A 12,256-nucleotide genomic window follows, 5' to 3' on the forward strand; every position below is an offset into this window, starting at 1 on the left:
ATGTGCTACAGAGATAAACAGAGAAATCTTAACAGAGGAATTTCAAATGGTCAAGAAACACTTAAAGAAATGTTCAACATCCTTAGTCATCAGGGAAATGTAAACCAAAATGACTCTGAGACTCCATCTTTCAGCTCTCAGAATGGCTAAGATAAAAACTCAAGCAATAGCACATGCAGTGGGGATGTGGAGCAAGGGGAACACTCCTCCACTGTTGGTGGGAGGGCAAACTTGTACAGGCACTCTGGAAATCAATTTGATGGTTGCTCAAAAAACTGGGAATAGTTCTACCTCAAGACCCAGCTACACCCTTCCGCGGCATAGACCCATCCCACAAAGATACTTGCTCAACTCCGTTCATAGCAGCTTTACTTGTAATAGAGAGAAGCTAGACACAACTCAGATGTTCCCACACACAATGGAATATTATTCAGCTACTGAAAGCAAAGACATCATAAATATTCCTGGCAACTGGATGGCATGTGAGAACATCATCAAGGTTATCCAGCACCAAGGGGATATGCATGGTATGTACTCACACATAAATGGATGTTAGCCATAAAAATGTAGGATACCAATGCTATACTCCACAGACCCAAAAAAGCTAAACAAGAGAGAAGTTCCAAACAAAAATGCTTGAGTCACACTTAAGAGGAGGGAATAAAATACTCGTAGGAGGCAGATAGAGGGAGGGAACTGAGTGGGAGTGGGGATGAGGAGAGGAATGGGGGGGGTTCAGAATCAGGTGGGGGGCCAGGAGAGATAGCCAGATGGCCATGAAAATGAATGGAAATCTGCACCCGATGGGGGTGGCGAGTGGAGGGGCATCTCTAGGGCATGCCAGGGACTTGGGTTAGGAGAGGTGTCCTTAGTTGTGACTCCTAATATTGTGGATGTGAAATGTGAAGAGGTCATGTGCTGTAGCTAGGCAAGAACCCCAATGGAATGATAAGGACATCATCCCACCCACAAAAATTTCCATCCAAAACTTATCCTGTCAAAGAAATGCAGGAATGGATTATGGAGCAGAGACTGAGGGAATGGCCAACCAATAACTGGCCCAACTAGAGACCCATCCCACGGGCAACTACCAATCTCTCACAGTATTGATACACTGTTATGCTTGCAAACAGGTATCCATCAAGACTGTCCTCTGGGAGGCTTCATCCAGCATATGACTCAGATGGATGCAGAGACCTACATCGAAACAGTGGATGGAACTTTGGGGACCCTTTTGGAAGAGTTAGGGGAAGGATTAAGGGCCTTGAAGGGGATAGGAACTCTACAAGAAGACCAAGAGAGTCAACTAACCTGGACCCTTTGGGCTCTCTGAGACTGAATCACCAACCACAGAGCATACCTGGGCTGAGTATAGGCCTCCTGCACATATGTAGCAGATGTGCAGCTCAGTCTTCATGTGGGTCAAGTACAACTGGAGTGGAGGCTATACCAAAAGCTATTGCCTGCCTTTGGGATATATTCTTCTAGCTGGGCTGCCTTAGCTGGTCTCAGTGGGAGAGGATGTGCCTAGAACCATGAGATCTGATGTACCAAAGTATGGGAATACAGGGATTGGGTGCTCTACCCTCTCAGAGGTGAAAGGAAGGAGTGCTGGGGGAGGAAATGATGGAAGTGGCAGTGATCAGGATGTAAAGTGAATAAATAAAATAATAAAAAAGAATCCCAATGAGAAATAAAATAAAATAATTGGTCCAAGTGATAATGGATCACACAACAGGAATAGTTTTCTTCCTCGGTGAGGGACCACTTCTGGAAATACCATGAGAACTTATGCTAAGCTTTGGGGACTAGTATGGCTTAAATATGATAAGAATGTCGTACTAATTCTCATCCCTGGAAGTTTAATGAGAGTAGGCGTTGGGAGGACACATTGCTGTGGCCATCTGTAAGGAAGTGAGGTGCTGTTGGTCCACAGCTAGACACTTGTTATAGACCCAGGGATGTCAAAGAAAAGAGGTACATCTGGCTTTTCACAAAGGATAACAAGCACCAGGCTTCTGCTCATGTATGAGGCGAGTACAAAGAACTGCAAGTTCACTGTCTAGCTCAGCAGCAGCAGCAGCAGCAGCAGAATGCTGTTGATAAGGGACATAGAAGTTATTCTGACTGGCTTGGCTTGTATTTGGGTTGCATTCACACTTGTGTTTTTTAGACTTCCCTTCCCTTCCCTTCCTTTCCCTTTTCCTTCCCCCCTCCCCTCCCCTTACCTTCTCTTTCCTTCCTTCTTCCCTTCCTTCATTTCATTTTTGGTTTGTAGAGTAATAACTACTGTCACAGACTTGTTGAAATGCTTGTTTCAGGAGATAATAACTGTAAGCTCTTAATCAGTGTTAACTGTTACTTTCTTGGGTACAGAGGCTACCCTAACCTGATTCTGAGCATGCTTTAGTTTCTGTTTGTCTGTTTTGATTGTTTTTGCATGTTTTAGTTTTCTCTATGCTGCTGTTATAAAATGTCTGACAAAAGCAACTAAGGGAAGGAAGGGCTTATTTGGCTCACAATTCTAGGTTATAATTCATTCTAGCAGGCAGGTCAAGGCAAGAACTTAAAGCCACAGCCAAGAGTAGAGAGAGAATAAACATGGGGACACTTGCTTGCTGCTCAGTACTTAGCTGGCTTGCTCTACTCTTACAGGATCTCCTGCCTAGGGGACAGTGATGCCCACAATGGCCTGGGCTAATCAACAATCAGGACTAGCAATCTCAAGTGTACCTAGAGGACAATCAGATCTGGACAGTTTCTCAGTTATGACTTCTGCTTCTGGTGATTTTATGTTGTCTCATGTTAACAGTTAAAATTACCCAGTACAGAGTATGGGCTGTAGTACACTATGTCCTAAAGACATATTCAGGCCAATCTGCAATCATTACACCAATACCACATTCTCTTACACTATGCTGGCAATTCTTTATCTTTCTTTACAAGATCTTGTGTTGACAAACCATAAACTGTTATTGAGAGATACTAGGGAAGCCTCACATTTAGAAGATTATTAAGGTGCATTTTAAATGACGGCCCTTTAAAGATTTTCCTATCTGAGGGTATTGATATTTGAAAGCAAAGCACAGTGTCTGTAATACAAAAGACATCCAATAACTGCACATTGAGTAGCTTTACAAAATGAGGCATTATAAACATCAAAGTATTGAAATTCTCCCTTGCTTCATTTATAGTATCTATGAGTAAATTGAGCCAAAGACAAGCTACAGTCCAGTGTGTGCGGACAGTCCTAAGAATGTCTCCATAAAAGCCACAGTGGTGCTGTACATTGCTTGGAAGACAGGAACTTGTTTTGAATGTTCTCAGCCCAGAAACCGAGCGACTTGTTTGTCTAGCATAAGAATATTGTGAGGAAAATCATCTTTCTAAGCCAACTGTTATCTCATTCACTGTGGCAATCAGAGGGGATAAAGGTATCAGCAAAATATGCCATTTATTTATAAATGTGGACAATTTATATAGGACAAGTATACTTATTTTTCTAGTTAAGACCTATTCAATTTCCATGTAGGCTTTCTCACATGTTTTGTTGAAAGAAAGTATGAAGCACTGAGAACTTGCTTGTAGTTTTCTTTAAACCTAGTTACGCTTAATAGAGCTCTTTATAACATACTGTCCAATCAATATTTGCTACGCAAACCATCAGTATTTATGATTTTGTTCTAGAGAAAGTACTTTACAAACTGCAGTTAAAGGGATCAGGCTGGATAGTGAATCCTTATAATTATAGAGGTCTATGATAGCCAGCTCTAACATGGAGAGATTCTGGTGAGAATAAGGATGTTTGGGGAAAAATTAGAAGTTAACTTTATATTAATATATGTGGGAGTCTAGAAGATATATATGTACATATTTTCTAATTTTGAAAAGTCTGATGGACTAATTAAAGTCTTTAGTCTTACTCCATGTAGCTGAGTAGGCATTTAAGTGAAGCATGAAATGGCTGAGGAAATCTTGTCCTGGATTTTGACATCTTGATTTGACTCCTGGTTCCGGCTGCCTGTGACCTTGGGAAACCCATCTTACATGTCTGTCCCTATCTACTTACTTGAAAAATAGTACTGGTGATGACAAGTGTATAGGGTTAATGTAACGACCGAATGAAGGGAAATCGGTACAGCACTTGGAATACTGTTTAGCACTTAAGGATTTTATAGATGAGCGTGGCTCCTCTTGTTTATTCCCATGGATATAGCTGACCTCCAAAAAGCCTTTCTTGATGGTGCAGCAGAGCTGAAGAGGCATGGATATTCCTTTTTTTTTTTTTTTTTTTCTAGGATACATATGTAAAACCTTGCTTGAAGGCCTAGAATTTAAAGTGTCTAATGATTTCTATTCTCACTTACTAAGAAAACTAAGAAAATAATCTGTAGTATTCGGGGAATGATGTCAAAAGCCAAGTGGGTAATAAATCACTCTGAAACAGCATCCCAGCCATGGCAAGATCTCTTTCTGAAAGTGCTGCCTTTGATATCAAATGGACATTAGAAAACCCCAGGACACTTAGCTAAGACTGGAAACTATTCATCTCCAGTCTTGGCAAGGGTTCAGCTTAAGATGAAATTCTCTTAGAGTGGTTAAGATATTTAGAGTCCCTTCTGCTAATGCTTTTAAACAGCTTCTTTGTGCTGAGAAGTACTCTCTTCAGGTGGCTATGACCCGGATCATGTCACTCATTTAGGCTTAACTGCAGGCTGCCTTTTGCTTCCTGGTTTCTCATGCCTAACTTGACAAACTTTCTTTTTCAGCTTGTAATTGCCCAGTATTTTTGTTTCTCCTATTTTCCTGGGGAGAAACTCCCTCGAGCACTTTTGTCTTAGTTACTCTCTGAGAAATATTAAAAACAAATTGTCAAATGTGTCAAAGCTCAGAAAGGTATAATACCAATGTGAACTATGATGTTTGAATAAACTGAACTTCAACTAGATATAAAGAATGTGATAACTTCCCATTGAGACTCTGAGTTCTAAATTCTTTCAAAAGAATCGTGTTACAGAAAAATCCTTCTAGGAGTAAAAACATAAAACGCTTAAAATTAAAAAAATAAAATAAAAGCATAAAGAATTTGAAAACAACTTCTTCAGGCTGCTTTGAAACGTAAGTGCTACTAGGTCTCTCAAAACCCTGCTTTTGCCATTCGCACTTGCCAAGGTCCAGCTCATGAAATTTGGATACAGATTCCTACGCATAGAGGACCTTGATTTGTAGAGAAATGTTTCATCTTATTTCCAATTCATGTTTCTTATCTCCTGCCTTCTCTGATCCTCTTTATACTTACTTTCGTTTCAGCGGTTGAATGCTTTCCGAAATCAACCGGGAGGAAGAAGACTCATTTCCTTTCATTAATTTGGCTCTTCTCTGAGATCGCACGCACGGCGCTCGCTGTGCTCCACAGGATCTGGGCTTGGGCGGAGCCGGCGGAGTGCTGGGGGTGTGGCTAGGGGCGTGGCCTGTTTGCAGGGCTGGCGAACCGGGCTCTGGAGCGCCGCAGGCTGGCACAGCCTAGGTTAGTGGCTGAGAGCTGAGCCTTAGGCGGCTGCAGCGATAGCAGCCGGTGCCGGATGCTCGCCGCCGTTTCTTCGCTTCTCCCCGGCTTGTGTTCGGCTTGCGCAGTGCCCACCCGCCCTGGTCCAGGAGGGACCCGGGCGATGCTAATAATGAGAAGTGCAGCATCTCAGCCTCAGGGCTTCAGGGGAGAAAGCGGAGCTCTTGCAGGTGAAGCCGCGGTCCCTTCGCGGTCTTCCCGTGGCCGCCTGCGCATCGAACCCTTGCCAGATTCCGCCACGCATCTTTCTCCAGCGCTGCCGATGCTGGGTGCTCTGGAGAGTGGGGACCACAGCGGGGAGGGCGCTACCCGAACACCGAGGATGGATGCCCGCACCTGGCGTCTGGGCTGGCGCTGTCTCCTTCTCCTGGCTCTCCTTGGATCTACCCGAAGCGAGGGCGTGGAGAGCTGCGAAGAAGTTCGGAAACTTTTCCAGTGGCGGCTTGGGGGAGCTGTCAAGGGGCTGCCGGAGGCGCCGCGGGCAGGTAAGAGAGGGTGGTTGGCTCTGCACTGTGCGGGGCTCCAGTCGGGGACCTCTTGGGCTTGCGACCACGGTCTCTGGGGCATCCATTCAGAGATGGTCCTTGGTGAGACGACGACCTTTCGGGTTCTCCGGCCCCAGTAGGTGAACCGGGGTGAGGCCTGTGGGAATGCTTGGTGTGCTCACGAGAGTAGGGCAGCTTCAAGGGGGGGGGCTCCTTAACTGTATCTGGGGTTCCTTGGAGCTCTGGAGCATTTTCTTCCTGCCGGTGCCCTCTTGCTCTCCAGGGATGTGCTTGAAGAACTAATCAAGGGTGGTTTGTTGCTGCTCCAGGATCTATCTGTTCCCACAGGAAACATCACCAGGGGTCCTGGTTTTACTGTTTTCTCACAACCTCAGAGGAGTTGTGTTGGTTGCCGCAAGTTTGATGGTAAACTAACAATCCTTCTTATATCCCTGTGCTGATGAAGGTGCCAATGCTGTCTGTAATGAGCACTCGACCCAGTGCACTCAGAGACGACCTTTAGTTGCCCCTCTGCACCCTGGCACCAAGCCTTCCTACAGAAATCCGAGTCGCTTAGTGTGTGTCCCAGCCCCACAAAGTAGTTTCCAGCTTGCAAAGCGATAGGGCAACAGGCAATCAAGCCCTGCGTTTGGAGGGGCACCGGGCACAGACGAGGCATACCATAGACTCACAGTCTATACAATTAATATCGCAGCTAGAGACCATGCGTCCTATAAGACCCCTTTGCCTGCATTCATCTCCTGTGCCCTACCCTACACTCAAATTCTTAGCTGCTGGTGGGAGAACAAGTACACATTCTATCCGGAAGAGAAGATGTGTTAGGGAGCCAATACAGTGTCTGGACCTAAGTTAGACCACAGTGGAGTATCACTAGCTGTTGCTGAAGTCAACAGAGAGGGCTGGATTTAAGGACGTTGTCTGATGAACAAAGAATTTGCAAAGGATGCCTTAGTACCAAATACATCCCTTTTCCAGTGCGAGAAGGCTTGCTGCTAGCACTCCCCAGTGGTAGCACATTCGCTTGATTGTTTTTCTGCTAGTTAGCTCAATTCTTATCATCCTTCCCCCGTGTCTTTCCATACTTGACACACATTGTTGACACTTCCAGCTTAGGGCAATTCTTGTCTCTTCAAAACCAAACACACACACACACACACACACACACACACACACACACACTAAAAAAAAAACCTTCTAAGTAAGTACTGAGTTCAGTGTATTCTTTCGTTAAGAAATACATCTCCCTTAACCGCTTATGAGACTAATAGGTTTGTGTGCAGTGGGTGTTGAGCTGAGAACGCCTCACGTGCATTGTGAGACCTGTTTCCTGAATGTCAAAGCTTTGGCTGTAGCTGACAGTCCTCAGGAAGGCGTTGATCCCAGTGGCTTCTCGATGCTCAGTGTCCGTGCACCTGCTGAAGACAACACGATCCAGAAAGATGGAGAGTGTCATTTCTAGAACCTCATGTGTGTCATCGCCTTTGAAGAGGTATGTTCTAGAGCATTGATCACTGAGCTAGCTATCACTGTAAGGAGCGACTGAAGCTCTACCCTCCAGAAACGCAAACAGTTGTCACTGTTTGCCTCTGATACAGAGAGCACAGCCTAAGTGTCAGGGGAGCATGCACCTTTTTAAAGGAGTCATTCTGGGTTGTCCTGTTGAAAGCACCTTTCTTCTTTCTTCTTCTTCTTCTTCTTCTTCTTCTTCTTCTTCTTCTTCTTCTTCTTCTTCTTCTTCTTCTTCTTCNTTCTTCTTCTTCTTCTTCTTCTTCTTCTTCTTCTTCTTCTTCTTCCTTCTTCTTCTTCTTCCTCCTCCTCCTCTTCCTCTTCCTCCTCCTCCTCCTCTTCTTCTTCTTTCTTTTTTTTCTTTTAAAATTTAATCTCTTATTTATTTTTTTACACTCCAGGTTTTATCCCCCCCCCAGTCCATCCTCTGACTTTTCCACATCCTAGACCTCCTCCCCAGTCCCCGTGTCTCTACAAGGATGTCCCCACCACCCACCACCCTTTCTCCCCAGACCTGTAAACTGGGTCCTCCAGTCTCTTGAGGGTTAGGGAAAGTGCCTTTCTTATCTGTGGCTTAAGGTAATGAGGAATCAGAGCAGCTCCCACTAAAGCAGCCGGGCACTCTTACAGACATCAGTGGTCTGAAAGAAGTGCTAAATTCCTTGGATATTTTCATTAAGAAAAAGTCACAAGAGTATTATGCTGATCTTGACTAACCCAATAGAGTCACTCATGTACAAATTTGATATAATACTGACATTTAATTGTGTCATTCATTGATTTGAATAATTCAGCAAAACATTAAGATGTTTTGGCATTGATTCATCTTATTTCCTTGCTTAAAAAAATCCCATTCTTGGTTTCCTATCAGAATCTCATGAATCACATATAACTTATGCTTAATAAATGTTTTCTTTATTCTTACATTTACATAATACAGTTATATTTTAAAACTATTTATAATAGTTAACATGATAAAATCAGTAAGTGGCTACCTAGTTTTCTAAAATCATACCAGTCTCAGGATAGTTTATACTTAACATATAAGCAGTCCCTTTCACATGAGAATAGAAATAGTGCATTTTTTAAAAATCCATGCACTTATTTAATACATACCCTTTCATGAGGTAAAACTAATACATTAACTTAAAATTTGTCTTTCTTAGAAGTTTAGTTTTTTTAAAAAAATTCTTGTACACAGTCAATAATTCCTGGGGTGTCTAGCTCAAACGCTGATTGTGTAATATCAAGAAGACAGAATAATTTTTCTCAATTCCTTCCTACACTTGTGATTATTATATCTTCTGGAAGATTGTATCAGAGTTAGAAATTATTAAAATGGTGTGGACAGCCTTCTCAGCAGTCCCCCAGATTCCCTCCACCTTTGTTCTCCGAACTGCTCCAGTTCCTCTAAGCCCATTGAGCTCCACAGAATGTTTGGATGAGAAATGCAAAAGGGAGAGAAGGCGCAAATGTGATTAGAATTACAGATCTGCCCGGGGTTCCGGTTTTATTTCCTAAGTGGTAGTCAAGGTGCCCTTTGCTCTTGTTTATTTCGTTCAGGGAAGGACTGTTAATGGGGGCATCTTTGAAAGGCCTTTTATTTTATTGTACTCATTGGGGAGGGAAAATGATGATTTATGCACATACACATTCCTTCTCTTAGAGAATGGTTAAGGGATGCTTTAAAACCAGGTATAAGGTAGTTAGTATGTAACCAATTTTAATGGGTGCTTATCTAGCCTACATAGACACATTGTAGCAAAGTTTGTAGACCATAAGTGTAGTCAGCTAGCTTTCCATGACTACAAAAAGTTAAAATGCCCGAGACAACCAAGTTGCAAAGACTAGAGGTCTACTTGGGTTTCCCGCTGAAGGGGCTCCAGTGCAGGCTTCAGCAGCCCAGTTGACTTGAACCTCTTTTTGGAGACAGTTTAGGTGGTTGTGGGCAGACACTGCAGACTACACACTTCACAAACTAAGGCAATAAGACCAGGTTCCAGCCCAGCCCCCCACCCCACCCCCTCACAGATGGCTTCAGGATGGTTGTTATTTGGAAGCTTAGGAGGCACATCTGTGCTCACATCCTGTATTATACCTGCTTGTTTGGAGCTAATTAAGGATTTCTGGAGTATGGGTTTGTTGCCCACCATGTGTATGTAATACAGATTATCTACATTTCTAACTAGATATCTGCGACTTTGGTCATGGATCTCTTCAGCTAAGTCACAGCAGTAGTTAGTCTGAAAGGGAGCTGACATAGGTGTGTGTGTGTGGGGGAATAGCTGACTTATTTTCATTCTTCAAATTTCAGCTTAAATCAACATGGACTACACTAGGGTAGACCAGGTGTTTGTTACATGGCACGTTCATTTACACACTCATTTACACACTCACTTGCACACTCGTTTACACACTCATTTACACACTCATTTTCTTTCAACTCTCTAGTTTTCACCATGAGTTTGCATAATGGAAACAGAATACATATCTATTGGGGCCAGTGCCATTAGTCTGTGGCCAGTCTACACTGTCACACAAGATTCCACGTTCAGAAGGATCCCCTGCCTATGTACAGTTGGCACTGTATTGAAATTTGTACACCCACCCTGCATCTGCTTCTGGCTTGGGGTCCTGGAAGTCATACAGCAGATTGGACCTGACTTGTATCTTTCCTTTCCTTTTCTTTTTTAAAGATCTATTTATTTATTTTATGTATGTGAGTACCCTGTAGCTGTCTTCAGACACAGCAGAAGAGGGAATTGGATCCCATTACAGATGGTTGTGAGCTGCCATGTGGTTGCCAGGAGTTGAACTCAGGACCTTTGGAAGAGCAGTCAGTGCTCTTAATCACTGAGCCATCTCTCCTGAAAATACCTTGTATTTTCAGTGCTATCTAGTGCATTGACCAGGGCTTGGCACAAAATAAAGGTTGTAACATTTTATTTAGTTAAGCTGAAAGAAACATGATGGTACATCTTTTCAATCTCTCTGATTCTTAAATGATAGAAAGTATCTGAGTATCTACTTACCCTGCTATCTATGTGCTGCAAGTTTTACATTGAATACACAGTTCTCACATGGGTGCTCATCTTGATTTTCTTCTTCACAGAAGAGTAGGAGCATTATAGCAAAGCCCAGCAGGGCAGACCTGAAAGGTATAGACCCATACCTGCTTTAAATATGAATCCAAGAAACGTACTTTAGCCATTTCCAACTTGATGCTTTGCATGCACCACAAATTTAACCAACATCTGCAAGGGGCAGAGTTTTAGAAATCCCCAGGTCAGGGGAATTGGAGAGATGGCTCAGTGGTTGAGAGTACTAGCTGCTCCACCAGAGGACCCGAGTTCAATTTCCAGCACCCACATGGCAATGGCAGTTCACAGCTGTCTGTTATCTGTTACTACAGGACCTGATGCTTTCTCTGTTTCTCAGATGTACATATAGACAAAACATCCATGTACATCCAATAAGTCTTAGAAAAGCATTAAACAACAACAGAAGAGAAATTCCTAGGACTGTGATATAGCAGCTCTTTGGGAACTCAGAACTTCATATCTGGTTGCTGTCATCTAGATACAGGAGCATGCCCTCTCCAATTCTTATTTTTAAAAGAGGCACTTATGTATGTGCATATATACATATATATGTAATATATATGATACATATAATATCTAATATGTATAACATATATAACATATTGCATATAATCCCATTAAATTATTAAATGTATTAAATTGTATATAATACATATTTTGTGTATATATGTATATATATACACACACAAGCAGACACATATATATGTATATATGTGTGTGTATGTGCATGTATGTGTGTGTGTGTGTGTGTGTGTGTGTACCTGAAGAGTCCAGAAGAGGGCACTGAATCCCTTGAAGATAGAGCATTATTTATAGCACAGAGATGTATGTTAAATGCACTTCTGTTCTTTAGCATACTGATGCCCTACAAGGGAAAATAATCTGTAACTGATTTTTGTTAGGTCAGCATTCATATTAAATTTTGATGAATAAATTAATATTTGCATAACATGCTATTCATTGTGCTTAGCTGTAAATTCTATTGATTAATCCTGATAGGATGAAGAATGTAGTTAGTAAAGCAGTAAAGTTGATGTTGCTGTTTAGATATGTTCTATCCTGTGCCTGGCTGTGCTGTTGAGTAAACTATTTCATTGCAGATAACATTTTCTTGTGTGACATTGCCACAGATTCTATAAAACGACCCAACTCTATAAATTTTAAATTTAAAAGAATTTTTACCTATTTTCTCTGACAGTTTTGCAATGGAACACGTAGACTGCTAGACACGTGTTTGGAAGAGAGTTTTCTCTGCCATTTCTGTTCTTCAGGGAAAGGAAAAGTATTTAACATTTAGTGTTTGCACATCCACCATTGTGAGGCCAGGGCATCTGCTCACAGGGCTTTATTGACTTGTGAAGAGGATGGATAAAGAATGGATCTAATAGAATTTCTCCCGTGCAGGAATGACTAGGAAGGCATTGTGAGTGGAATCCCCTTCTTCTTCCAGCCTTGTTAGTTCCATGCTGAGAGAAACATTGTGGTTACATTGCTCAGCTACAGAGTAACTCCTGGGTGGAGAAGAGCTGTGTTTGCTGAAGGATGCTGTGTCAGTGATACTGACTGTTAGGCTACAT

The 12,256-nt window shown here is 42.6% G+C and overlaps 1 protein-coding gene across 3 annotated transcripts in view; it reads left to right on the forward strand.

Moving 5' to 3' along the window:
• Nucleotides 1–5,473: 5,473 nt before the first annotated feature.
• Gpc5 (glypican 5) overlaps nucleotides 5,474–12,256 on the forward strand; it is a 1,353,471-nt gene continuing 1,346,688 nt past the window's right edge. For all 3 annotated transcript variants that reach the window (XM_021182017.1, XM_029469205.1, XM_029469206.1), the window contains exon 1: nucleotides 5,474–6,051. In XM_021182017.1, coding sequence (XP_021037676.1) covers nucleotides 5,583–6,051 — 469 coding nt within the window. In that variant the 5' untranslated portion in view covers nucleotides 5,474–5,582. The remainder of the gene's footprint in view (nucleotides 6,052–12,256) is intronic.

Source organism: Mus caroli, chromosome 14 (assembly GCF_900094665.2).
Source record: "Mus caroli chromosome 14, CAROLI_EIJ_v1.1, whole genome shotgun sequence".
Classification (NCBI taxonomy): domain Eukaryota; kingdom Metazoa; phylum Chordata; class Mammalia; order Rodentia; family Muridae; genus Mus; species Mus caroli.